The 26880-nt window shown below is 39.0% G+C and overlaps 3 protein-coding genes across 4 annotated transcripts; 2 read left to right on the forward strand and 1 right to left on the reverse strand.

Moving 5' to 3' along the window:
- Positions 1-567: 567 nt before the first annotated feature.
- LOC147865694 (uncharacterized) lies at positions 568-6676 on the reverse strand. Its single transcript, XM_087317525.1, has 3 exons — positions 6583-6676; positions 6345-6490; positions 568-908 (listed from the first exon to the last, which is right to left on the reverse strand). Exons 1-3 carry the CDS (start codon positions 6674-6676, stop codon positions 843-845), a joined length of 306 nt encoding a protein of 101 aa, XP_087173651.1. The 3' UTR covers positions 568-842.
- Positions 6677-15324: 8648 nt separating this feature from the next.
- On the forward strand, positions 15325-17817 carry LOC147865695 (zinc finger CCCH domain-containing protein 12-like). 2 transcript variants are annotated; one of them, XM_087316023.1, is made up of 6 exons: positions 15325-15724; positions 15871-16037; positions 16185-16256; positions 16408-16530; positions 16716-17057; positions 17283-17817. In XM_087316023.1, the coding sequence occupies exons 1-6, from the start codon at positions 15517-15519 to the stop codon at positions 17607-17609; spliced, it is 1239 nt and encodes a 412-aa protein (XP_087172149.1). In that variant the 5' UTR covers positions 15325-15516; the 3' UTR covers positions 17610-17817. The 2 variants fall into 2 exon arrangements, with proteins under 2 accessions (XP_087172149.1, XP_087172150.1); XM_087316024.1 differs by having other exon boundaries at positions 15701-15788.
- A 2982-nt stretch (positions 17818-20799) lies between these two features.
- On the forward strand, positions 20800-24742 carry LOC147865696 (stromal 70 kDa heat shock-related protein, chloroplastic-like). The gene is made up of 8 exons (XM_087316025.1): positions 20800-21432; positions 21911-22163; positions 22244-22323; positions 22606-22748; positions 23034-23132; positions 23216-23405; positions 23489-23887; positions 23984-24742. Exons 1-8 carry the CDS (start codon positions 20815-20817, stop codon positions 24386-24388), a joined length of 2187 nt encoding a protein of 728 aa, XP_087172151.1. The 5' UTR covers positions 20800-20814; the 3' UTR covers positions 24389-24742.
- The last annotated feature ends 2138 nt before the right edge of the window (positions 24743-26880 follow it).

A 26880-nucleotide genomic window follows, 5' to 3' on the forward strand; every position in this document is an offset into this window, starting at 1 on the left:
GAAAGAGTAGAATAAATGAAACTAACTTGGGGAAACTAGGAGAGATAGAAAATTCAGATAGCCATATGTCATTTGTAATTTGAACATCGACAATCACAAGATATTTGGATTCAAATTGCTCTCATTCACTAATTTTTATTAGTCCTTTGGCCTGGTTTGAAAATCGCCAGCTATAGAATGTAAAACATAGGACTGGACTCGTGATCAGTTTGTCATCGTACGACAATTCCTCCACCTGATATTTCGCTCTCCCTCACCTGTCATGAAAGGTATTAAAAATAAAACATACAAAGGTGCAGATCACGTGACAACTGCTGACTATAACTATGTTACTTTTTCTATATTTGTGTGTTTCTCTCTCCCATGACCAATGTCGACTCTAAAATTATAGCAATCCACAAAAATACCCTTTCTAAACCTTTCGAACTCCTTATTAAACCTAACATAAACACACACACAAAAGATTGAAACCTACAGCAATCCACAAAAGAATGCCCTGTGTAAACCTTTCAATTTTCTCAGCAAAACCTACATAATATGTCACATGGAGACAATTCATGCATCATATTGACATAAATAAATTTCTTTCACGGGATGCCATAAAATTCATTCAGTATGACAACTTTAATGCTGCAATGTCAAATTTTCTTATATGCTGATCTTAATGGAAACGAGAAAATCCATAGGAATGATGGGTAAAACGTTTTTTATCAAGTCTGTCTACAACTCTCTGACAGGACATTGAATTGAATAAGATAAGTGAATCTTGTTGTATTACTTGCTTCAAAAACTTGTGGTCGCATGCATGAAACCTCCCTGGTACATATATTCATCAAGACCAATCATTCAATCTTTGGCTTCCAAAGATTTTGCCTGTATTTCTCTGTATACCTCATAATCAACCTCCTCTGCATGTCAGCACATGATTATTAGCTCGAGAATATGTAGCGTTTCTCTTGATTTAACATGACCAGGTAACCATACATGCAAAACCAATTGTGTGTAATCAAGATTCAAACGTTGTTAATATCACATTAAATCAATTTAGGGAATGTCATTTTCCGTTCCTTATGACAGCAATAGCACGTCTTGTTATTGTTTGCATGTTTGTTAAACTGTCTCTGAATATAAATGTCAAGGAGAATTACTAAAGTATGTTAGATATGCAAAATAAATTTTAAAAATATGCTTTTCTAAACTACCGATATATGCTGTGTCAAAGTTAGGCACATGAAAATTCCGAAGCAAAAAATACTTCTACTTTTAGAATATGAATAAAGTTTTTAATTTACAATAATTAAAAACTTTATTTCTCATTATAAGATTTAACTAATTGGTCAAATTAGAAGCTTCAGTTTTTAATTATGCTTGAGAGTAAAAACTGGACACGTTCAAATTTAGACAATTCAAGACTTCTGTCAAATTTTGCCTTGAAGTAGAATCTTGCTTTGCTAATGTGAACTTCAATTCTATGCTAAATTAATCAAGATGACTACATAGATTAATCTAATACCCTTAAATATGATGATTAGGATGATTAAAAGTATACTCTAAACATATCGTAAGCTCTATGTTACTTACACTTGTTCTTGATTATGTGTTTGATCTTAAATTTCATGTGATTAAATGCATCAAGATTGACCGAGCATAAGTAGGTAATTTTAAATACAAGCAAGCATATTTTTGAGTTATAAACGTATTTTAGTAATCTTTCCTATATACTAGCTATGATTATAACTCTTTTCTAATCAACATGCAAATACTATCAATTATGATTAATCCAACCTTGAAATGTTATGTTGGTCTTATCTTGCACTTGTTCTCAATTTATTGGAACTATACATGTGACATGTAAACAAATATTCAGCAAACTATTCGCACATGATACATCTTATCTATCTTGGTTACTCTAAAGTTCGTACTATTTCTCATTATTAATGTACGTTAATCTCTATCAGGACATCAGCTATGAAATGGTTCACCTCTCAAACAATGCACTCACATAACCATTTACGAGAGTAAAGTTCGCAGTTTCAAAACAACAGTTTAATGTTTGTGTGTGTGCATGTCTTGTGTACACAGGTGCATATATATCTATTGGACGAAACTGTTCTAGAGTATTGTTCCACATTCTCCCAAAGTTATACTAGTCGGAGGAGGATTCTTCCAAATTTGGATAACAATGTAGAAAAAATTAGGATTTTCACATAACAATGTACACATGTTTAGAAAGAGTCTGAAACCTACACATCCTAAATGAGGAAAGAGCATCACTGCAATCAGGTCATGTGAACTAGAAGGAAACTACTGATCTCTAGAATCCCCTACTTACATTTTGATGCTGTCAAGGTCTGGCAACGTCGTGTGTGACCCTGTTTTCAAAGTAGAATAGGTTTTCTTTGTTAAGGACAGAGGAAAGATAGAAATGCTAGATTTCTGTTGGGTAGAAACATTCAGGTTGCATGAAGTAACAATAAGGCAAGGCCACTAAAATCACGCTAGAAAGAATTGCCCATAAAACTTTTGAAAGATTGAGGAAATAAATAAAAGTGGTGCATGCTTACTTTTCAGAAATACAACACAAGTAGCAATAAGGAAAGGCCACTAAAATCACATTACAAAGAATTTCTCATAGAACTTTTGAAAGATTGAGGAAATAAATAAATAAAAGTGGTGCATGATTACTTTTGCAGAAATACAACACTATTGCATAACTTTCCGCATCACAAACACTGTGTGAGAAATGCTGTTAATAGCAACAGCGGAGCAATTGTTAGAACAAATTAGACACAGCCAAGCTGTGAGAAGGCTGTTAGACAACAGTAGAAAAAATGGTTGCAAAGAGTAGAGACACAGCCAAAGAATAGAGCTTATTTTTAAGTAGCAACTGCTGGTATAGCCTATTTATACAAAATTGGGAATGGTTGTTTGGTAGTTAAGAGACTCTTGTACTACCAAACAACTACAATAAACTAGGAATAAAAGGGAATATCTTGGAAAAAGTGGAAGAGAAAGAAGGCATTTAAAGCGTTGTAGATTCTAGAGAGAGAAGGCATTTAAAGAGTTGCAGATTCTAGAGAGAGAAGAATCTAGGAAGAGTAAATGTAAAAGAGAGATAAGAATGATGAAAGAGAGTGTAGGTCTGGAGCATAGTTCTAGCCATACGTCCCATTCGTGTCATACTCAAACGCCAATATTCATATCATACTCATACGTGAAAAGGCTCCAAGTATGATTGAAATCCATACGCGGTACATAGATATATTATATATACATATGGTGTATATGGTGTACATAGTGTGTGTGTGTGTGAGGGGGAGAGAGAGAGAGAGAAAGAGAGCGTGTGTGGTCTAGAGAGAGAAGCCCTGTTTTGCATGTGTGAGGAGACAGTGATTGAGTGTATATCTAGACTCTAGAGAGAGAGAGAGAGAGGAGCTATGGGTTTTGTCTGTGTGAGGGAGTATGTAATATGTATATTAGATATCTAGATTTTGTAGAGAGAGAAAATCTGTCAGTTCTCGTGTGAGAGAGAGAGAGAGTGTGTATGTGTGTCAGATGTCACTTTTATTCACAAAATATTATGAATATCAAAAATTAAAAAAACCCAAAAAAAGTCAAAAAAAAAAAAAAGCCAAACGAATATCGCGTATCATACGCGTACGTTTGCAAACGTTCGCGTACGTCCAGTAAATTGGACGTACGCGAATATTAGGAACTATGGTCTGGAGCTAGCACCCTCCAACACAATGTATAGACTTTAGGGACTGCCTTACCCAGTTATTGAGGTTTCTTGTGCTCTGCACATGTTGCTGCTTCGATAAAGTTTCATGGCAAAGAGTTGCCTCTGAAAGGGGTAGAAACTTTGTAAGCAGGCTAGGAAAGGCTAGCTGGTTGAAAGTTAGACAAAAGTCAGAAAGGAAGAGATCTATTTATAGACCCAATTTGAAGTAGTTGGCTGGCTGTAGCCTTCCAATAGCCAAGTCCCACACCATGCCATTAAGAACAGTATGTTGCCAAATGATGAGCATTGTAATTCTCCAACATACCATTCCAGCTCCCAAGTGACAATGTGCTTGATGGCATATAGTCCTGTATGCATAGCGTCTGGCCAAGGCTCATCACAAGAGCCCCACCCACTAATGTAGGCCGAGCTAGTTGTAAACTGAATGTGGGATCTAAAGAAAAATTGTAAGAAATTGCCCCTCCCCCGTCAAAATTTATTGTTTTCTGCAATGGAGAGGTGGGATGTGGCTGAATCAGATCCTCCGGTTGGAAAAAATCCATGCAGCCAGATGAGAATATGATGGAAGACAACCATGGTCCCCATGGAATATGTTTCTCCTCAAAAGGTGAAGGTGCCTGAATGCCATAGAAGATTCTCATCATCAGATGAGATATAATCAGGATAAAGGGGTTCTCAAGGACATCAGGTGCATGGAGAAGAAATAGGAATAGATGTGGTAGCAGAAGATGTCTCCCTGCAGCTGAAGGTGAGACAAAAGATAACATCATGGCATACCACTGCAGACCTCATGTCCAGATCATGAAGGTAAAAACCTTGACGTCCACGCTATTCCAAGAAACACTTCAAAACTTTGGACCTAGCTATTGTCGCTGTCTAATGGTGAAAACCTTTTTTCCCTTGCTTTTTTGAACAGGTGGTCAGATGAGTTTTCTTAAGCATGTGATGAAATGATATGTGAATCGACCTATGGATGCCATTCTCTATTTTATATTTTAACAAACTACAACTTGTGGAGGTGGCATATAAAGATTTGGAAGTGAATGATGGTGGATTCTGACCACCGTAATATTCAAAGGGTCTCATGTCTTTCACAATGTGCGTGGATATAAATAAACCATTGTAGAGCATGCCTCAGCCCAATACACATGCTCCAATGATGCACACTAAAGCATCTCTGGAGCCACCTCCATGATGGTGCTGTTTTTGGAGCTTTATAGAATGTAACAGCTGTTAGCTGTCATTAGTACTTGCTCTTTGAAAAAGTTATGAATCTTGTGGAAGTGAACTCTCTTAATAAAATATGGATATTTGATATTTAAAAGAGAGAATCAGAAAATAAATCATATGTATTTTTATAATATGCTTTAATCTATAGCAAGAGATATGAAACACCTTCAGATCGTGAATGAAAAAATTGGCCTATCAATGGTGAAAGATGATAAATATAAATACAAAGATAACAAGCTCAGCCGTCCAGGCTTAGCATTTTAAAGATAAATAACAGTGCTAATCCTCTATTCTTTTATACTACAGAGGGTTTGGATAGCTCTCTTACTGTTGGATGTTTTATCTAGTGTGGGCTCAGCCGTCCAGCCTAATCCTCTATTCTTTTACACTACAGAGGGTTTGGATAGCTCTCTTACTGTTGGATGTTTTATCTAGTGTACTTCATGTACAATGTAGGATTGTTTTTTCACTATACAATGTGGTTTCAGAGAAAAGTCACATCCATATCAACAAGGAAATACATGTTACGCCAAAATGGTGCTATGTTGAAGCTATATAAATATGGATTCATGTGAACGGAAACTTCGAGGTTCATTACATCTTAGTAAAGATAATGGAGATGATAAAAAAAACATTGAAAAGAATACTTGGTATGGCATTAAACATATATAATATACTTGATATTCGGTCATTTCGGTTTAGCCTATTTAAGGGCAAACGAGATATTTCAAGGCTGAAATGTTTCACCGCAACCACCCCCAAAAGGCTACGTTTTGTGTGGCGAATTTGAATTTGGCTCTTGTTCCTTATCTCCAGGGTCAATCAATGCATTATAGCTAAGATTGTCTGAGGAAATAGAGGTTGGATGTTCCTAATATTAAGCTCAAAGCAAGGGTCCTGTTTAAGAGGGGATCACTTTCTCAGCTTTTTCAGTTTTCTTGCACTTAGAGCTTTTTACGAGCTTTTACTCCATATTGACCATTTTTTTCTTGCAAAATGGCAAAACAAATCGGATTTGGGTTTAGCATCATTACCATCTTCAGATTGAGTCCCAGGAAACCTTCTTCCCCTTACCAAAGTTAAGTGATCACTTCACAAGTTTTAGCTTTATGTTACTAAAATGTATTTGAGCTACACATAAATTAAATTTACTTAGTGTTCATATGCACTTAAGTCCGAGAATAAAATATCAAGTGTTAGCTGGGAGGATTGATAAACCTAAGGAGAAAATACGATATTAGGAAATATACATCGCCTGTTGTTTTTCTTTCTTATTGGAAAATATTCTAGATAAGGAAAAGAATACAGCACCTACTTGATTCCTCCTAATAATGGAATTTACTTTTGCAAAGATTCAAGTAAATGGACCTACAAGTTTACAAGGAACCCCGATCTTCTTTAGCTTGGTTCTCTTGACTAGGACCAACTGCTCCACGCTCTGCACCTCGGTGGCCACCTTCTCAGCGTGTACCTCGACACCTTGCCCAATGCCTTTCAAGAAATCCGCGACACTCAAACCTAAAGTCAGGATTTTATAACGTTAGAAAGATAGATATATTCATGAGGGGAGCGAAGAAAAACAGAGAATGTGAGAGATTTATATAGCATGCCTTTCGCTTCCTGGGATGCTGCTGCTGCTTCTGAGGTGAAGAGACGGGTGGCGCAGGCGGTTCGGTGCAGGCGAAGGAGATTGAGCGCTGCCATAGCCGCTGCTTCCTCTTACAATATTTGAAGACGGAATGTTCGATGGGGTAAATTGTAATTGATTGAATTCGTCTCACCACAGAGATGAATCGTTCATTCTCTGAAGCTTCCTTTTCCTCTTCTTTTTGCTTTTCTTATGGGAATCACGTGATGTGAGTGAGCTTCCCAATCTCATTATTATTAACCCACCACTGCCAGCATCTCAAGTTGCAGGGTTTTTTTGAGACAAGATGTGGCTAGTAACCATGAAGTAATCCATGATATTAGGCCTAAGGCCATTCTCATCACAACAACATTGGATTCCATAGCAAGCATAAGCATATGCAACAAAACTAGTTCATCAACGATTTGTTGCTCATTTTAGGAGGATGGGCTATATATATATATATATATCAAGGTTCCTCATGTCCATCCTTTAGTTCTCTCTGTTGTTCTAATCGATGTACATGGTGCCATGACATATGGTCTATTCTCAAGACTTCCTTCTTTTGTGAGCAATATCAACCTAGGAAAGATTGAATCAAGATGGTGTGTGCTCTCTACAATGGACTACCTGACCATCCTACATACTTGCTCTACTAACACGGACACCTTAAGTTGTTTTTTTGTAGCAAAGCCATATTAATGTTAGGGATTTTCAGTTTTTACTCATCACAAAGGGTAGAGTGCATTTCAACCTCTTGCACATATTCATGTGGACTTTGCTTAATTATGTATCAAACGAAAGGAAATCATTAGCTCTTGGTTCAACCAAATTCATGGTATCTTGGTTTGATATATCCCGACTATGCACATGTTGCTTCTTATGAATAAGGTGAACACATATTTGCATTTTTCAAACTTCAACTCGAGGTTTTGGATAAGCATCCATGTGAGGTGGTAAGGATTGTGTCTTGTTGGACTTCCTCTATCATTGAGGGAATTTTATTCCTTCCAATTGTGTGTGTCAAGGTTTTCTACAAGTAATTGTGAGCCATTTGTTTCCTCTTCCTCTTAATGATGTCATGTGCTTTTGTAAATTTAGAGACATACATTAGACACATGTGTCTACTTATACTCCAATTTGTTTTTAGACTATAACTACTAACAAGTGCACACTCATCTTCCCTTTTCGATTGGGCAACCTAGTAGTAAATTATCCTAACCAAAACCAGGACACATAGCCTCTCATTGGAACCATGTCAACCAACCGGTTGTGGAGAAGGTAGTCTTGGTTTCTTAGCTTGTTGCGAGTTGGAAATGTCATAACATGATCAATTGGCATTTTGCACAATCATGCTTGGTGGGCGCTCACTAACAATGTGGGAACCCTAGCAGTTGAAGCATTTTATTTTAGGCAAATGTATAGGCCTCAGGGTTCACCTCTTTGGTCACGAGTGTCATTTGTCAAAATATACACAAGATAGATGGCGCCATTTATTTATATCTAATGTGAAACACTTCTCATTGTAGCCACATCAAAGGTCCTATATCTAGATATTACAAGGTTCCCTCAACCAAAGACTTGTTCATATAGAAAATATTCAAGTTTTACCGGGCATGCCACAATCCTAGATAAGGGTAGTTGTTCAAGCAGGAATATAACAGGTGAATTGTGTGGGAGGCCCTAGGATATGATGTAGTCTGTTCAACATATGATGCTTGTCTGAATCTCCCATTGAGGGCCCTCCAATAATTCTCAAGGCTATGAATCACAAACGCTTTACATCAATTGCAAATTGGCTATGTTCTCTCAAACAACATATTCGAAGGGTTTCTCTAGTGTTTTTTCGAAATGGTGAGTAATCATGGGTAGTTGTGATAGTTGTTCCCATGTTTTTTTGTCGCATTAGTGGGTGTCTACAAACTTATCATCGAGTCTTTAAACCTCATAGATAGCATGCATGCTTGAAGTTTTAAACTTGTTAGCAATGACGTTTCATATTTGTCCCACCTAAGAGTGGTTCATAAGTTTGTGTAATTGCCTTGAATTGTTCTAATGTTCGTAAGTGTTGCTACATGGGGCAACTTCTTGTTGTCATTCACATAACCATTAGGGGAGTGTTTCTTCACTTGCAATTCACTAAGGTTAATAACATTCGATAGATAGACCAGAGAGAGGTAACTAATTCTAAGTTAAGCATGCTAATCGTTGGGAACATAGCCTTCTCATTCTTGTGGGTATTTTGTGCTTTGGTTATTGGTGGAGTCTTAGTGGTTTGGTATCCTATTAAAGGTTCCTCATGGCTAGTAGAAAGTTCTCGCAAAGCTAGTCTTGGTTGTAGTGTCAATGAATGCGGTGGTTGGTATGTACTTTGTGTTGATAAACCTTAGTTATTTCCACATTTCAACATCTCTATCTATATTATCAGGTTATTGCAAGAGTCCATGCACGGATGGATTTGATCTTAGCTAGTATTTCTTCATGGAGTTTTCCATTGGCTAATTGGTTGAACCAAAGATGAATCTCTTTGTTTAGGGATTTGGGTTTAAGGAGTGCATCTTCTTTAGTGCGCATGAGGTCATTTAGTGTCAACTTTGGGCAATCCATCTAAAGGGAGGGAAAGGTGGATATACTAGTTGATCTCATCTCACGATTTTCTTCCAAGCCCATCATAAGTCTTTTTGTAGTTGGGTGGTATGGGAGTCACACTTTCTGTACTTTCCAAAGGTTCATTTGAACCTTCAAAACAAAACCGTTCCATAAACCTATTAGCGGACATGGCTACCTTAGTGTAAGTTTGAGTTTTTGGATAGGGGTGGGGAATTGTATGCAATAATCCTACACAATGAGACTTACCTAACTTGTGTATAGAGATACGTATATAATGTATTTTACTATATTTTGTATATCAGTGGTGCGTTCTATATATTGCCAACAAGATGATTCACTAGGATGGCTCACCATGATCAAAGTTATTCATAACTTTTACATGATGACTCTGAAAACTCAACAAGATGGTTGAAGACAACTCTGCATGATGATTTTAATTGAGGATGTTAATCATAACATGTTGGTCCATAGTAGGATCTACATAATAGTTGAGGTTGAGGTTTAACCTCAACAGAATGCTTTACTATGAATTCTATACAATGGTTCAAATTGAACACTCCAACTGATCTATTTGTCTCATTCAACTCAATCTACTTGTCTCATTCAACTCAATGAGGTCTTCCATTCCATGAACTTCGTGAAAATAGGGAGGCCAACAACATAAATTTAATAAAACTTTATTGGAATAATGAAGGGAAATTAACGATAATTAATCACACAAAATACAAATTTAATCAAAACTAACCAAATTACCAAAAATGGGCAAAACAATTAGGGTTTTGAAAAAAATGTTTCTTTTCACTAGTTCGTCATAGTCGCATAAATGATGATGCTCAATGTAGTGTTTAATGAGATACAAAGACATTAGGTATAGCGTTGCCCTATGGGTCACATTTCAACAATGCTAACACCTTGTTTCATAGTGGTGAATTAGTTTTCTTCCTAGATGAAATAGAATCCTATCTTTTCAGCACACAACATTGGTTTTTCTTTTGAGCACATATTGTCTTTATCTTGGTATGGGCACATAGCTTTAGCAAAATGTATTTTGACGATTCAAATCTAGCAAACATTGCCTTCACACCACTTAGCCATTGTTGCTCTACCTTTGCCTTTCGATAACTGGTAGTGGGTTTTGAAACCTTGAAGCCTCTACAATGGTGTGATGTGGATGGGCAAAGGGAGGAAAGTACTTCCTTGGCACCATTTATCTATTGCAGCTCTGCTTTTTCATTTCAATAATTGTTAGTAGTTTAGAACCCTTGAAGCCTCTACAATGTCGTGATGTAGATGGACAAAGGGAGGAAGGTACTTAAAACCCCTAGTTTGGGGTAGGACAAGGTTCAAGGTTAAGAGAGATACTAAAGGCAATCAAAAGGAAATTAAGATTAAACCAACAAGCCAATATAGCGTAATTGAAAAGATATAACTATTGGAATGGTCAAATCTAATATAGACTACAAAATATGGACAATGTATGCTACAAAAAGAAAGTTACTATCTTGGTAAGTGGGCTCTTAGAACCTATACAAGGCGAAGGAGGGCTCGTTGCCATGGATTATCGTTTTGGTATTGAAGAAACTATTGGAACCACATATCCAACGACATAAGTGATTTGTGACAATCAAGAAACGACCAAGGCTCTTCACACTTACTCTCAAGTCTTTCTCGTTGTTCCATTGATTTCATTTCTTCCTTGAATCTGACTGAATCTACCCTATACAACAGGCGTGATCTTTGTAAAACTAGGTACTAGAATGAGTTGAGCACAATATTTTGATTTTGAAGAATCTATTTTTTATGAATGATGTAATTTGGTAAATTGTAATTGTTACATGATTTGTATCTTTTTGACGATTGCTAAGGAATTTCGTATCGAAACATTTGAAAATTAAGCAAACTCTAAGTAAAATTTGTTATTTCCATGGATGATGAAATTCAAGTTCAAAACTTGGAAGGATTTATTGCCATTGCCAACCTCACACTAAGACGATTGTGATAGAATTTTTGGCTAATTGGTCACCTTCTTTTGTGCATAGCAAGAGAGAATTTTCTTTTGGCTAAGTTATCTTTAGGGAATTTTCTCTCTAATTGGTCACCTTCTTTTGTGCATGTTTGGTTTGGATATTTTACTCTTGTTGGTGTTATGATAGGAGTAAAATGAACATCATCGCAAGGAGACTATTACTATTTTGATGTATCTAAGGAAGGAAGATTATGGCAAATTGATGTGGAATCGTCAATTTGGCAAACGACATTGCAATATCCAGTGAGAGTGATTGGAAAATGAGGTAAAAGGTGGATTTTAGATCCTTCTCCTTCTGATAGTATGTTATTTTGCCAACTATGGGTATTTAGAAAAAAAATCGTTGTTGGACTTGCATCGGGATCCATCAGATTATCTTTGGAAACATACAAATCCTTCGTTTCATACTAATTTTTTTCAATTTTTTCAATATTCTGTGAAATTGGGAAGAAAGTTGTTTTTAAGTAGGAAATTGCATCCACCATCCGCTTTGAAAGTGTGGTTGGCGAATGGGGCCTCTTTAATGGATGATCTAAATATTGGAAGTTGGAGTATGCAGATTCTCAGGAAGATTGTACTTTTCCATTGGTTAGGATCCATTATGCACTACCAGTTTAGGCTTGGTTATGACAAGTAAATAGTAAGTTGTGTGGATTTGGTTATGGATGTATGATGGAATCAATTAATCATGTATTGTGGTCTTGTCCTAAAATTATGCAAGTATGGATGAGAGTACTAAGGTTGTTGATACTGATACATGTTAATTGTGTGATCACTTGAGGTGCGATTAGGTGGGGCATTCTAGAGGGACAATTGTTGTTATATGAAAAGGAGGATATAGTAGAAGCCTTTCACATAGTTCCTCCTCATATACAAATGGTTCAAATTGATAGTTTGCAATTTAGGGATGATATTATTTGGAAGACAATTTCATCTATTCTGATGTGGCTAATTTGGAAGGCGTGATGTACATCAGTTTTTGACAACGTCACTTATGATGTTTCTATTATAATTGTTGAATTTAGGTCGTTACTTATTCATACATTACATAGTTAGTACGAAAGTTTTACAGGCAATGTTGATGCTATTTTCAGGAAGCAAATGCATTTTAAAAGGTTATGTGATTCAATGCTCATTTTTAGGGAAGATGGAGATCATATAATATGGATGTATATTGTTCCTGTCATTTTGGGAAACAATGCCTACTAACTTCGTTTATGGACTCTGTTACTACAGATGTTGGTGGTATAGGTTACATTGCATGCTCAATTGCAATTTGGGTGGAGTAGACCATAAAAAATCTTGGAGATATGGTGTACAAATATGTGTAGTTCTTATATATTCACATCAAATCGGCTATGATGTGAGCAGAATGGAGTCGGTTGGTATACTCCTTTATCCAATACAACTTTTGTATTTCTTATGATTTTGATAATACTTTTGAGTAATCGTTGCGGAATATAAGTCATAATGAACAAACACTGTTGAAATACGAATCACAGGAATATGCCAAGGAAAAACAAGATGAACAATGGTGCACAGAGATTTACGTGGAAACCCTAAAACGGGGAAAACCACGGGTGAACAGAATTTCTTCACTATACGAAGTGGATATACAACACCGAGAGGAATACAACACTCTGTTGAGTGTATCAGCCACACAGGGCTCTTCGCGTCTACTGTTACTCACACAACTATGGCGCGGCTCACACCTCTCTCTCTTACACTCTCACAAGTTCTCTTACTCTGTTCATCTCACTAACACACACACACACTAAAAGTTTTCCCTAGTTGCATATATGCTTACGCAACTTTCTGGTTATTTACGTACGTAGCCCTCATGGGGCGCTCATTCAGACTATTTACAAATATAGTCTCCCGAGTTGGCTATATACACGATTCCGGTTTCGGCCTCGGCCAGTCCCTCATCAACTCGGCTCCTTGACTGTCGGCTTTCCGAACGGTTGGATCTTTCTCTCACTGGAGGGACATATCCCAACAAATACCAAGGCATATCTCTTTAGGGGAAAAAAAAACATTGCAACAATGTGGGGGTAAGGTAATCCATGCCCAAATATAGTTCATCATCAATACATAGTGATGATTATGGTCTCATTCACAATCAATGCTATGTAGCCAAGAATGTCAAGGGTTGTGCATCTTGGACATAAAAAACAGTTCTAGAGTATCGTGGCAGAATTTCATTACCAAAGTTTGGACATGCCAATGCATGTTGTATTTGGCATGCACCATATGTTCAATAATGGAACATAGCTAGTCTCGTTATAATAGTGAGTGGGGAACAAATGAGGTATAGAAGAACAACTTTCATAACACCAAGTACAAAGAGAGGTAGAACTTCATGGGCACCTAGAAAAGAAGAGAATAACTAAATATAAGTTCTTCATTCCTTGATGAATCTTCATGTTACAACAATGGATTGTTATTGCGGCCCCTTTGAGGCAACTCCACAAATACATAAGACCATTCCTATATAGTCTTTTCACACATCTTAGGATAATCCCTATTCAAGTCCTTACATTCCCATAAGTTTGTACACCTTAGCCAACAACGATGATGATTCAGGTTTTCAAGGGCTACATACTTGGTAACACCGAGCATCACAACAAGGATGTACATAAAATTAGCATAAATGTGAATGATGATCCCTATTGCATAAGTAATAAATGTTTTGTAGGAATCCAAGTTGGCTTGTAAGAAAGTTTATGAGAGTATAAATTTGGAAAATCACATGTAATTATTCCTCTGGCATATATGTGTGTCATCTTAAATGGTAGGTTACTCGCAATTGAATATCATCTCAAAAATATACTCGATTCCCACTCCCAAATCAAAGAGACAGACCATAGAGTAGAAATTACAAGATAAGGGTAGACTTTATCTATCGAGCTTGCCTTCGTTTATGTGTACACGAGGGGGGGGGGGGGGGGGGCACATAATGAATGAGTTGGTTGTTCAACATCCTTTAACCGCAATGTTAGGATCATCCGACCATGTATACATAGACATAGGTTAACCAAACATGTTAGGACCCTGTAATCAATCAACATGCATTAACTACTACACTAGAAATTAGTCCCATGCATCTAATAACCTGCCCTTTTCCTCCCAACTTGTCCGGCCTTCATTGAGACCCACTATGTTTGTTACACTTAGTCATTTGTGCATACATGGAGGTATTTTTGAAATGGCCTTCTCTCGATGTTAATGGACGAATCTTATTAGGTGGTTCTTGACTATGACTACGGGCACCCTACCCCACCCTCTCAAATTTCATGGGGGGGGGGGGGGAATAAGGTGGTGCATAACGCACATGGTCGTGGTTGTAAATCGCTACTCCAGCCAGTATTAACTATGTTGTAGTCTACTATTGTGTCTTGATAGATAGCGCGAGTCTCTTCTTCTTCTTCTTCTTCTTCTTCTTGGTTGGCTGGGCTTTCTTTCGTATACATAGGAAAAAAGAACAAAAAAGAAATCTCGTGGGGTAGCAGCAAGCGAGGAGCTGCCACGTGGCCCAAAAACATATCCCCACCAAAGCAAAGATCAAGCCCCTCTCTCTCTCTCTGTCTCTCTCTATGTGTGTGTGTGTGTGTCTCTCTCTCTCTGTGTGGGTCTCTCTGCATCTCTGCCTTTTCGCCCTTTCCTTTATTTATACTTTCCTTTTCCTTTTTCCTTTTCCTTTCCTCTTCTCTCCTCTCCTCTCCTCGCCTTTCCCTTTCCCCTTTTGTTTTTTTTTTCTCTTTCTTCTCCCATTCTCCCCCAATTCGCTTTTCGTTCCTTGTTCTTGTTCTTGTTTTGCTGGGCTTCTGCTACAGCAGCAGAGGCAGCAGCTCGCCTCGCCTCGCCTACTGCTGCTACTGCTGCTACTGCTGGCGATCGTAGTTACAATAGTAGTAGTAGTGATCTTTGTCCCTAAATTATATCCAATCCGCGATCGCACATTCCTAAATTTATGCAATTACGGTACTAATGCTCTGATCTCTTTATTCTAGATACTCATCCCTCCATCAAGGCGGCTAAAACTTGCTTAAATTCATACATCCATAGCTAGCTAGCCCCCCCCCCCCCCCTGCAGCTCCAGTCTCATCTCACGCTGGATCCCTCACACCCGTACTGTATCCTTAGATTCTCCCTCGCTCCGGTTTTCGCAAGCACAGTACGTAGTACTCAACCTCTGCTACTTCCAGCCGACCATCATCAATATTATGCCTTCGTCGTCGCCTCTCTCCATGGTCCAATGTCCTGTGGTCTAATCAATCAATGGAGACATTCACCAGATACTCAGTCCCCCAAATTAATCCCAACGACACTAGTAGTCCAGATCAGCAGCACTACTCTGATCTCGGTACTCATCATCGTCATAGTCGTCATCATCATCATCATCATGATGCAGATTGGGCAGTGCAGCAACAGCAACAGCAACAGCAGCTCTCACTTGAATCTACCCATGGTGATGCTGGTTTGGAAGGTTATTTAACAAATACGAGCTCTCCTCTCCATGTTCCTACAGTGTTGGGCTGCATTTAGTTGGGGTAGATCTGTTACAGTGTGTATGCCCCATCTTTCCATGTCTCGGAATCAGGAGAAATTGCTTTTTTGCTTTGGATTTTGCAGAGGCAATGTGGCGAATGACCCTGCAGCCGCCTCAGATGGAAATCTCGGCTGATGATTTGCTATACCCAGAGCGGCCTGGTGAGCCGGATTGTTCCTATTACATGCGCACTGGCTCCTGTGGCTTCGGCACCAACTGTAAATTCAACCATTCCCCTGCACGGAGGATGGTAGCACTTCCTCTTTTTGCACATACATATGTGTATGTACATACATATATATACATACATGAGCCAATGTGGCGTTTGCATATTTTTGTGCATTGAAATTTGTAAGCTGTTGGTATTTCTTATACATGTCAAAGCTCTAACAATCAGGTCAAGGTGGGCCAGGCCTCGATTCGGAGCAGAGGAGAATACCCAGAACGGATCGACCAACCAGAATGTCAAGTATTTAACTGCTGCTGTTGTTTGAATTAATGGAATGCCCAGAAGTTACTCTTCATACTCATGCAAAAATTGGTCTTTATTTCACATACATAATCTGTGTGCTTTCAGCCCATACCTACACTTTAATACATTTATCTCCTGCATTTGTCAGTACTATCTAAAGACGGGCACCTGCAAGTTTGGGGCAAGCTGTAAATACCATCACCCTCGGGACAAAGCCGGAATAGCCGGGAACTCCCTGCAATTGAATGCACTAAATCTGCCACTGCGTGAGGTAATACTAATTTAGTTGAAATGCTTCATGATCCAGACGATTTAAGTTGCTATTATAGTTCCATAACCACCCAAAGGAATCCATAATAATATTATATGGCATTGCCGGAATCAATTTTGGACATTCATGTTAAGCATGCATGCATGAGTAGTAATGTTTATCATGGTGAAATTTTTGGGTGGCAGGGAGAGAAGGAGTGTGCATACTACATGAGAACAGGGAACTGTAAATATGGAGTGACTTGTAAATTTAATCACCCAGTAGTGCAGCAGATGGGCGTGGGGCGAGGCCTGCCGCTACCTCGTCCCATGTTGGTGCAGAATCCTGCAAGTGGTCCCCGATCAATAGCACCGCCCTCGGGATTATTGAGGAGCATTTCGACCCCACATATAGCATACCGACAGGCTGGATTAAGCAGCTTACAAGCATGGCCCCCTCCTTATAGTTTAATGCAGCCACCCAGCTTTAATGCAGGCCCATCAAGCTTTATTATCTCCTCTCCACAAGGAGCATGGAATCCATATCAGGCAAGCTATAATTATATTCCCTTGGTATACAACCCATGTTTAATGCAACGGTAACTGCAAATAGCAAACAATGTACGTGTACATAGAGGAGGAGGAGCAGAAGAAGTTGCATGTGCATAATTTGATTGCTAACTCAATGCTCAGGGTCTAATTTGGGCTCCTACCATGGTGACCTAATTATAAATGATGACTATGAGCTTGTGACATTTGCATTTAATCTTGCAGGCTTCTCTCCCAGGGATGATATTCCAAGAAGGACAACAAATATTGCCCTCAAGCTATGCATATGCTGCAGCTGTTAATCCATCGCAAGATCCTGTGTCCATGAACGCGTATCCTTCGTTCCGACCAGCTGGAGGGGATCAATTCACAGCCACCACCATTCGACAGGCTGCTACTAGTAGTAGTACAAATGCCTCCCTTGGGCAGAATGAAAACACATACCCTGAGAGACCGGGTGAGCAAGAATGCCAGTATTACATGAGGCGAGGGGAATGCAAATACGGTGCACGATGCAAATTCCATCATCCAGTACGTGATCAAAGTAAGTAATTCAGCTCTACATCATCAGCCTGCGACGTCTTTGTGATTCGGCTCATCTCATCGAGTTCGACATGGAATTTTTCACATCCTCTGTATATGGCTTGCCTTGTACAACTCAACTCATTCATTTTTTGGTTTAATTTTTTTTTTTCCAAGAACATGCTGGAATGTCCTGCAATTAATTTTTCTGGAAGCAAAGGCCTTCCTTAATTCGCATGATTCATATCGCCGGGCCAGCAGTCAGCGTTTCCTATCTTAAATTAATACCGGTCTTTGCCATGGTATATGGATCCAATATCCTAGGTTAATATGCTTTGAGCTTGTATCACATCATTGGTGTACAGGCCCATAGAGATGTTGTTAAGTGTCTGCATGATAGGTGCTCCATCAAAATTTAGTATAGTGATGGAATGTGATCATGTGTGGGTTGCATTTGTTTTGCAGAGATATAGCAAACCATGTTTTCCTCATCCCAATCGGAAGTGGCAATCCAGCAAAATGATGCCAAGTGGTATCATTTCATAGCAGAGCCCCTCCCCTGCCTGATAAGCCCCAAGAAAGTGATGCTTGCTTGCTATCTCGTCGTCCGGGCCCAAATAATTCTGTGTGTCATCAGTTGTTATGATACTCTCATTTCAACCTTAAACATAGGGATCATGGTATCCACAATATCGACACGACGTCTGCATCCACTGAGATATCCGCCCAATGAATAAGTGGTTTTGGGTAAGGCTATAACAGCTTGGAGAAATGGAGCCCTTCTTAGTTGGAGAGATGGGAGGAAAAACATGTGTATAATTCATTAATTGGATAGAGTTATTTTTAGTTAGCAGAGCTCCTTAAAGAAAACACATCGATGGCTTTCCACCAAACCTTCTCCATTGCAGGAATGGAAATATATTCTAACATACTACTATTATTTTACTCCCTTCTTCCAAATCTTTTACGTTTATTGCAAAGTCTTACTGAAGGAAATGATCTATTCAGAGGGGAAGAAGAGAATGCCTGTAGTGCAGAAGAAATCAATACATACAAACAAGCCTAGGAGAAGAAATTGTTTTTATGGGGGTCCATCCACGTTGTTGTGTAAATCTTTAGATCCGCTTGATAACTAGGCATTTTGTTGGGGGCTAAGCCTAGGGGGTTCTACCTGGGCGATGAACACTTGCACAACAAACACAAAGCCATTATCGAAAGAGATCTTCACAAGAACAAATGTTGGAATCCCATTTGTCAAATTTTTGAGTGAGATGAAACATAGAGTAGCTGCAGCCCTTCCCTTGATGATGGTGTTTTCCAAGTCTAGGTCTTGTCATCGCGTGTGTATGTATAATGTGAAGATAGGAAGGAGAGATGGATTGACGGTTGAGAGGGAAGGAAAAAATGGTGCTAGTGGTTTCTCATGCCACATTTGATGACTTCTTATCCCACAAGAGCAACATGGAGGAAGCGGCAAAGTGTTGGTAACGAAGCAATTTAGGTCCAACCATTAAGAAGAAGGCAAAAGTGTTCACCCACGTATATTTTTCTAGGTTCCCCTTGCCTTTGGCTCAACAATTGCAAACATCTAATGAGCATGGAGATTTCTAGAAACTCTTGTGTGGTTGATGTATATTATCAAGTTGGTTGCATTTAGACCCAACTTAAGGCTTACTCTGTTGTTTTTATTTATTAAAGATGTCCATACATGTATGTATATAGAACCACACCCATGTGTTATGAAGAGATGCTCAAAGTAGTGTAGCGGGAGTGGATTTTACATTATGAATTCTTGAGAATAGTAAAGCCCATGCTATGTGTGACATGGAAGCATTGTGCATGGTTTAATTGGCAAATCATGTAAATTGTTCAAGTTTTACACCTCTCTTTTTAAAAATGGAAGTAGAGAATTAACCTTAATTTCCAAGATTTCCCAATTTGGATATAAGTAAAGAATGAGTGACTATCTATGACATAGGTGACCAAGCACATCCTCACATTGCTGGATATTAAATACTTGTGGATGATTGGCAAGCATTGTAGGCATTTTCACACAATACAATTATCCCTCACCTCTCCCTCTCACTTACCTAGTTATTTCTTAAATTATCTCAACATGCTTTAGTGACCAATTTCTTTCACGAGGAATTCTTTCGTTGTGAAGCTATGCTATGGTCAAATGCAAGTAGTTGGCACACGAAGTTGATATGTTGCTTGTGTCTGTAATAGTGACCAGTGGTGTTGTAACATCACAATTGTTAAAGGCCTTGCGGGGCCATTGACCTAAAAGTAGACTCAAGTAGTTTGATGGATCCAATAATGAATCACATGGTAAAATAATGTTATGTTTTGCTTTAACTCGGAAAAAAAGGCGTCATAACATGAGAAATGTGGCAAAAGGGGCAATCCCTCAACAATTTTGAAAGCCGTATGGCTACCGTACGAGAGACCAATTTGTTGGGGGAGAATCAACAAAATGGGGGGTGCGTGTTTTGCCACGGATCACTAGAAAAGAGACAACCACCAAAAGGAAGAAGGTGAGAGTACCTGTACACCCCACACCAAACAAACAAAAAGGAGTTTCAAAGATATTTTAAATAAATAAAACCCTAAACACAAAAATGCCTCATATATGTATATGTCCACGTGTTCTTTTATTGAAAGGATGGTCATGATTCATAGGCCTCTCTCTCTCTCTCTCTCTTCGTAATTGGACTTGTACAAAGTATGTAGTAAGTGGAAGTCCGATAACAACTCAGTGGTGAGTTGTGACCCCATGTGTGTGTGTGTGTGTGTGTGTAAGGCCGCATTGCACGTCATCGAAGAGAAAGGAGGGGCAAAGGGAAAAAGGGGGGAGGGCACCTATCCAATTTTGTAAAACTGGACTCTCTCTGCCTCTGTCCTATGCCCACTTACTTACTACCACTAACTACTACTAACTCTGTATGTATGTATGTATGTATGTATATATGTATCATATGTATGTATGTATGTATGTATGTATCATATGTATGTATGTATGTATGTATGTACTAAATAAATATAGCAGCAGTAGCGAAGCAAAGATAAGAAGAAGGAAGGAAGGAGCGAACGACATCCCCCCTTCCCTTTCCTTCATCGTCTTCTTTCTCCTCCTCACGCACGCACCCTCGCTCGCTCACACAGACACACAGACACAGAGAGAGAGAGAGAGAGAGGTACGTACGTACGTACGTACGTAGGGAAGGAAGGGAGCATGGCAGGCGCAAGCGCTCAAATCCTTGGTCAGTCAGTGGGCGACACCCCTGCAGCAGCAGCTGCCTCCTCCTCCTCCAGCATGGCGGCGTGTTGTAGGCAATCTCACCTACGCACTCCCTCCTCTTTCTTCGGCTTGTCTCTGCCTCAGAAATCTGGACTTTTCTCTCAAGCTTCCCTCCGCCACAGCATAGACATGGGCCGCACCCCCCTTACATCTCGGCGCAGTCACAGGGTGGGCAGAAATGGCCCTGTTCGCGTCGTAAGCGAGAAAGTGGTGGGGATTGATCTAGGCACCACCAATTCTGCCGTTGCTGCCATGGAAGGAGGAAAGCCCACCATAGTCTCTAATGCAGAGGGGCAGAGGACCACCCCCTCTGTTGTTGCTTACACCAAGGCAGGGGACCGTCTCGTGGGCCAAATAGCCAAGCGCCAGGCGGTTGTGAACCCTGAGAACACGTTCTTCTCTGTCAAGAGGTTCATCGGACGGAAGATGAATGAGGTGGATGAAGAGTCGAAACAAATTTCGTACAAAGTCATCCGAGATGGGAACGGGAATGTTAAGCTAGATTGCCCGGCCATCGGCAAGCAATTCGCAGCAGAGGAGATCTCTGCCCAGGTATTATCCTTGCACCCTTGCCCCTTCTCATCTTGTAAAACAAAATATTGACACATATGCCACTGTGATTCAATAAGTTCCCCAAGTTCCAAGTTGTGGTAAAGATACTGGAATATGTCCTTTACTGATTGTGCCAACCATAGTGGTGTGAAACACTTGAATTTAAGGGCATGGTTTAAGACCTGCAAGGAAACTTTTTATATGACATTCAATACAAAGGATATTTTTTTGACAACTTCCACTGCTAATTGTGGTAGTTCTCCATAGTGGCATCAATTAAGTAGAGAACTTGAATTTCAGCATATATAGTTTGATGATTTGAAAAACGGAAGGGTTCTTTTTATATATATAAACTAGTATTAAGGATTGAGAAATTACCTACAGTTTATTTTGGTGGTCTATGTAAAAAGAATGCGCAAGACTTTGTTTAATTTGGCCTCTTGCCTAATGTCCTCGTGCTTGTTATCTTTCCCACTAGGTTCTACGGAAGCTTGTCGATGATGCTGCCAAGTTTTTGAATGACAAGGTTACTAAGGCTGTTATCACTGTTCCTGCATATTTCAATGATTCTCAAAGAACAGCAACAAAAGATGCAGGGCGGATTGCTTCTATTGAGGTTTTGCGGATCATCAATGAGCCTACTGCAGCATCGTTGGCTTATGGGTTTGAAAGGAAGAGTAACGAGACTATCCTTGTATTTGACCTTGGTGGAGGAACGTTTGATGTGTCTGGTAGGTGTGTTGTGCTTCAGGCGCTGGATTTTTATGGATAGAAGGTATATTCATGAGTGTGTACTTAATACTTTTCGCAGTATTGGAGGTTGGTGATGGAGTCTTTGAGGTGCTGTCCACATCTGGAGATACTCACCTTGGTGGAGATGATTTTGATAAGGTAATTTGATAATCTATGCCCAACTATATTTTAGGGGATTTGTGGAATTGTATTTAATATGCGTCTCATTAGCCCTTAAAGGTGGGAAATGTTTTGTAGCTCTATCACTCAAAATCACTTAAACCTCTTAAAATACTTGATTTTCATAGTTTTTAAGCAAATTTATCATCCAGAAGTTTTTTTTTGCCCCCACAAATGTGGACCTTTCTACTATTTACCAATGTTTTTTTACCAAACAACTTTGATGCTGACAAATTTGATCTTCCTAATACTATTAAACAGCGTATTGTGGATTGGTTGGCATCAAATTTCAAGAAAGATGAAGGCATTGAACTCCTCAAAGACAAGCAAGCACTGCAAAGGCTTACAGAGGCTGCAGAGAAAGCAAAAATGGAGCTGTCAACTTTGACTCAAACTAGCATCAGGTAATGCTTTAGTTCTTTTCTGGTCTGTTTGACACTTACTGCCAGTGTTCACAGAGTTTTCATATTATTAATCAACATTGTTTCTCTTCCGTGCTTGAAATGGTAGTAGGTCAAAAGGTCTGATTTCTGTAGAATTTTGCACTAAGTCTATATATTTCCATTATAGAAAATGGCAACAGATAAGTTGAAAACGAAAACCTGGTTTTGGAGAACATTGACACCATGTTTCAAATACTACCTATTATTTTCATGTTCTTTATTTCTTTGGGTTGTCATTTTGTGCAGTTTGCCCTTTATTACTGCTACAGCAGATGGGCCAAAGCACATTGAAACTAGCCTTACACGAGCTAAATTTGAGGAACTATGCTCTGATTTGCTTGATAGGTGAGTATTGTGCTTTATTTTGTGTCCATTTGCCCCGAAAAGCGGAGTGTCAAATTTGTAGGTATTCCTTTTCATGTCTGTAGATGTCGAACTCCTGTTGAAAATGCACTTCGAGATGCAAAGTTAAGCATTAGTGATGTGCAAGAGGTGATTCTTGTGGGTGGTTCTACAAGGATTCCAGCAGTACAGGAATTGGTCAAGCGGATGACGGGAAAGGATCCTAATGTTACTGTTAATCCGGATGAGGTTGTGGCTCTTGGAGCTGCTGTGCAGGTAAACTCTTTTTATATGTTTGGTGTATCTGTGGTTAACCTTCTATTTTGTTCCACTTTGTAAATTAACTTGGTTCTCTTCAGGCTGGTGTCCTTGCTGGAGAAGTCAGTGACATTGTTCTTTTGGATGTGACTCCTCTCTCATTGGGGCTTGAAACCCTCGGTGGTGTAATGACAAAGATTATTCCAAGGAATACAACACTACCAACATCAAAATCAGAAGTCTTTTCAACGGCCGCTGATGGTCAAACGTCTGTCGAGATTAGTGTGCTTCAAGGAGAACGTGAGTTTGTCCGAGATAACAAGTCACTTGGGAGCTTCAGATTGGATGGGATTCCTCCTGCCCCAAGAGGAGTACCACAAATTGAGGTTAAGTTTGATATAGACGCAAATGGCATACTCTCTGTAACTGCCAGTGACAAGGGCAGTGGGAAAAAACAAGATATTACAATTACTGGTGCAAGTACGTTGCCAAAAGAGGAGGTAATTGTCTCTGCCTCAATTGGATGGCATCATGCAGATTCTTTAAAGAAAGCTTGCTTTTAAAGCTAATGCTTCAACTTGTCTGTTCTTTTCTAGGTTGAAAAGATGGTTAATGAGGCTGAAAAGTACAGTAAAGAGGACAAGGAAAAGAGAGACGCTATCGATACAAAGAATCAGGCAGACTCTCTGATATACCAGTCTGAGAAGCAGATAAAGGAGTTGGGTGACAAAGTGCCATCTGAAGTGAAGGAGAAAGTAGAAGCCAAAATCCAAGAGTTAAAGGATGTGGTGGCTGGAGGCTCAACGCAGGCTATCAAGGATGCAATGGCAGCTCTCAACCAAGAGGTGATGCAAATTGGACAAGCTCTATATGGTCAGCCTGGAGCAGGGCCATCATCGACTGGAACAGGACCGGAAGATACTGCAGGGCCTAATAATGCTTCTTCATCCAAACCTTCAGGAGACGATGTGATTGATGCTGACTTTACCGATAGTTCATAGGTATGTGGGCTAAGGAAAACAGCAGTATGCAATTCTCATTGTTCATTATTTGCTTATGACATCTCCAAGCTCCACCATGTTTTTTGTGATCAGCGTATTGAGTTACATTTATAATCAGGAAGATTTTGCAACATGAATAATATATAGAAATACATTTGCGGGTCCATTTTTTTGGGGCTTGGCATTTGGATATATCAGAAATTTAAAGCAGCATTTGAAATGGGGTTTCGTAAACCAGTGTCATAAGAGAAGAAACACATCTATTCAGGTTACTTGTGTGGTCGTCTTACCCTAATGTATTCCTTTTCAAATGTGCAATTGAATTTTTTGGCTTGTGGAGAGCCATTGTATTTTGTTGAGAGTTGGGAATTCCAATCTGTTTTTAGTATTGTTGGGTAAATGGAAATTGTTTGGGTCTAACAGTTGGTTCAAATTCAGGGCTTGAATTTACGTGAAGTATTGAAGGTAAAATTTTCAAGCTTTGTTACTACATATTCCTAATTGCATGAAGCAATCATCAATATAAAGTTCAAGCCTTGTTATTATATACTAATATAGAGTAAACATTTCTAGTCAAATTCAAAAAAGATCTCAACAATGAAAGTATTCATGCTCAAGCTTTTCTATTTGCTTTTCTTTTGAGGCGCTTCTATTTTCAGAATTATGGAGGCATTTTGCTATACTAACATTCTAATAATAACATTGATAAACCACCGAATGAAATGGACCATTATTGGAAGCAGTTTCCTATACTTGCTCTCCTGTGAGAAGGGGTTATGTGGCAACTCACCATGTGAAAGCACTTTGTATTGTCGATAAGATTCTATTAGACTTGCTTATAGGTGAACCTAAAGTTCAAATGATATAAACCAGCTGCATGATATATACACCTTGTGGTTTGCTACATTAAACTTATCGGCATAAATTTTGAGGTTAACAAACTAGCCAAAGTGCTGTTGAAACTTTTAATTCACACAATTAACGTTGGGATTGTGCTTTGTATTTTATGTAGTGTTAACCAAACGAAAGTTCGAGCCCCAAAAAAGTATTTCTAGTAACAAAAAATGGGTGTGTAGAGTTTTGTTTGGAAGACCAATGGGTCAAAATTAGTGAGTGTGACAAGCCACTTGAAGATAATTGTTAACTTTGTAGGATGGCTAGTTTCCTCTTATGAGAGGAGCCAAAGTTGTGATCACGTGTTATGTATATTCTGTTGCAAGATGGTGTTGAATTCCAATTTGCCAAAATAATGGGCTCATGAGCCCTTATGCATTATATCTTCCATTCTATACTAAATGCATGTTGTAGCCTCACATCATACATGCATCAAATTGAAAGCAAGTGGATCACAAGAATGTATGAGTTTGAGTTGGTAGATGACAAAATACATCATAGTACATTTACCTATATTACGGGAAGAGGAAACCATAAACCTTTCACTATGCATAGCATTTTGACCAAACAAATATGAGTGCATTATTTGTATGTCCATAAAGACCTCTCTATCTTTCATTGAGTGCATAAAGGCCCGATTTCAAGTCAATTTGTTGATAGAATGCCCATAATACATATCGACACGTTTTTTTTAGTAACATTGTTATTACTAGTGGATAACCTCGAAGTGAGGCCAAAACCCATAAAGAATAAAGAAAGGTATACAAGTGTCAATTAGACACTGAAGAGCTTAGAAGCACTCAAAATAAAGAGTGTAAATTCGCAACGTGATGTCTCTAAGTTGCAGACACTCAAATAGAGATTGCCTTGAGGGATTGATTAAAGAAGCCAACTTCATGTAGTTGGTTTTGATAAAAGACCTTATTATTGTGGGTGTCCAAATGGTCCAGAGTGCCAAAAATCTTGTCCATTGGAGAAAATAGGCATTGTTGGATAGGGTGCGTGGAATTTGTCCAAATAGCCAAAAGTGCTTCCCAAATCTTTGGCCAGGAAATCTATGAGAAAAAGATGCACTCAATCTCTGTACAAATGCTATAGTGAATGAGCAAGTCCATAATAAGTGTGGGATTGTTTTCGATCGTCCACCACATTGTGCACAATGTGGTGAGGCTATCAATCACTTTTGAAGATTTGACCCAATCAGGAGCACACCCAATAGGCATCTCCATAGGAATACTCGTTGCTTAAGTGGAAGACCATAGCTCCATAAGCTTGTAAGACTAAATTTCCACCGGGACTGTGTTTTGTGTAGGTGCCATCATGCATTTGCATGTCCATATCAACACTTACAATATCGCATTAGTTTATACCAGAAGGTAGAGTGGCTCCCATCTTTGCGTATTAGTTGATGATTTTATCACGTTATGCTTTGTGGCTCCCATCACATTACGTAACTTTTTGTATGCAACTGATCTAATAAATGAAGGGCTAAAATTCTAATAAAAACCCAACAAATTTGAGGTGGTAAGATAGAAAAGTTACTTGTGCATTGTGGTGGTTTGATAAGAGAAACCATGTGTCACTATATGTATAGGGAG

Source organism: Azolla caroliniana, unplaced genomic scaffold (assembly GCF_043228905.1).
Source record: "Azolla caroliniana isolate FFs.n. ecotype wild unplaced genomic scaffold, voAzoCaro1.0.p SCAF_3, whole genome shotgun sequence".
Lineage (NCBI taxonomy): Eukaryota > Viridiplantae > Streptophyta > Polypodiopsida > Salviniales > Salviniaceae > Azolla > Azolla caroliniana.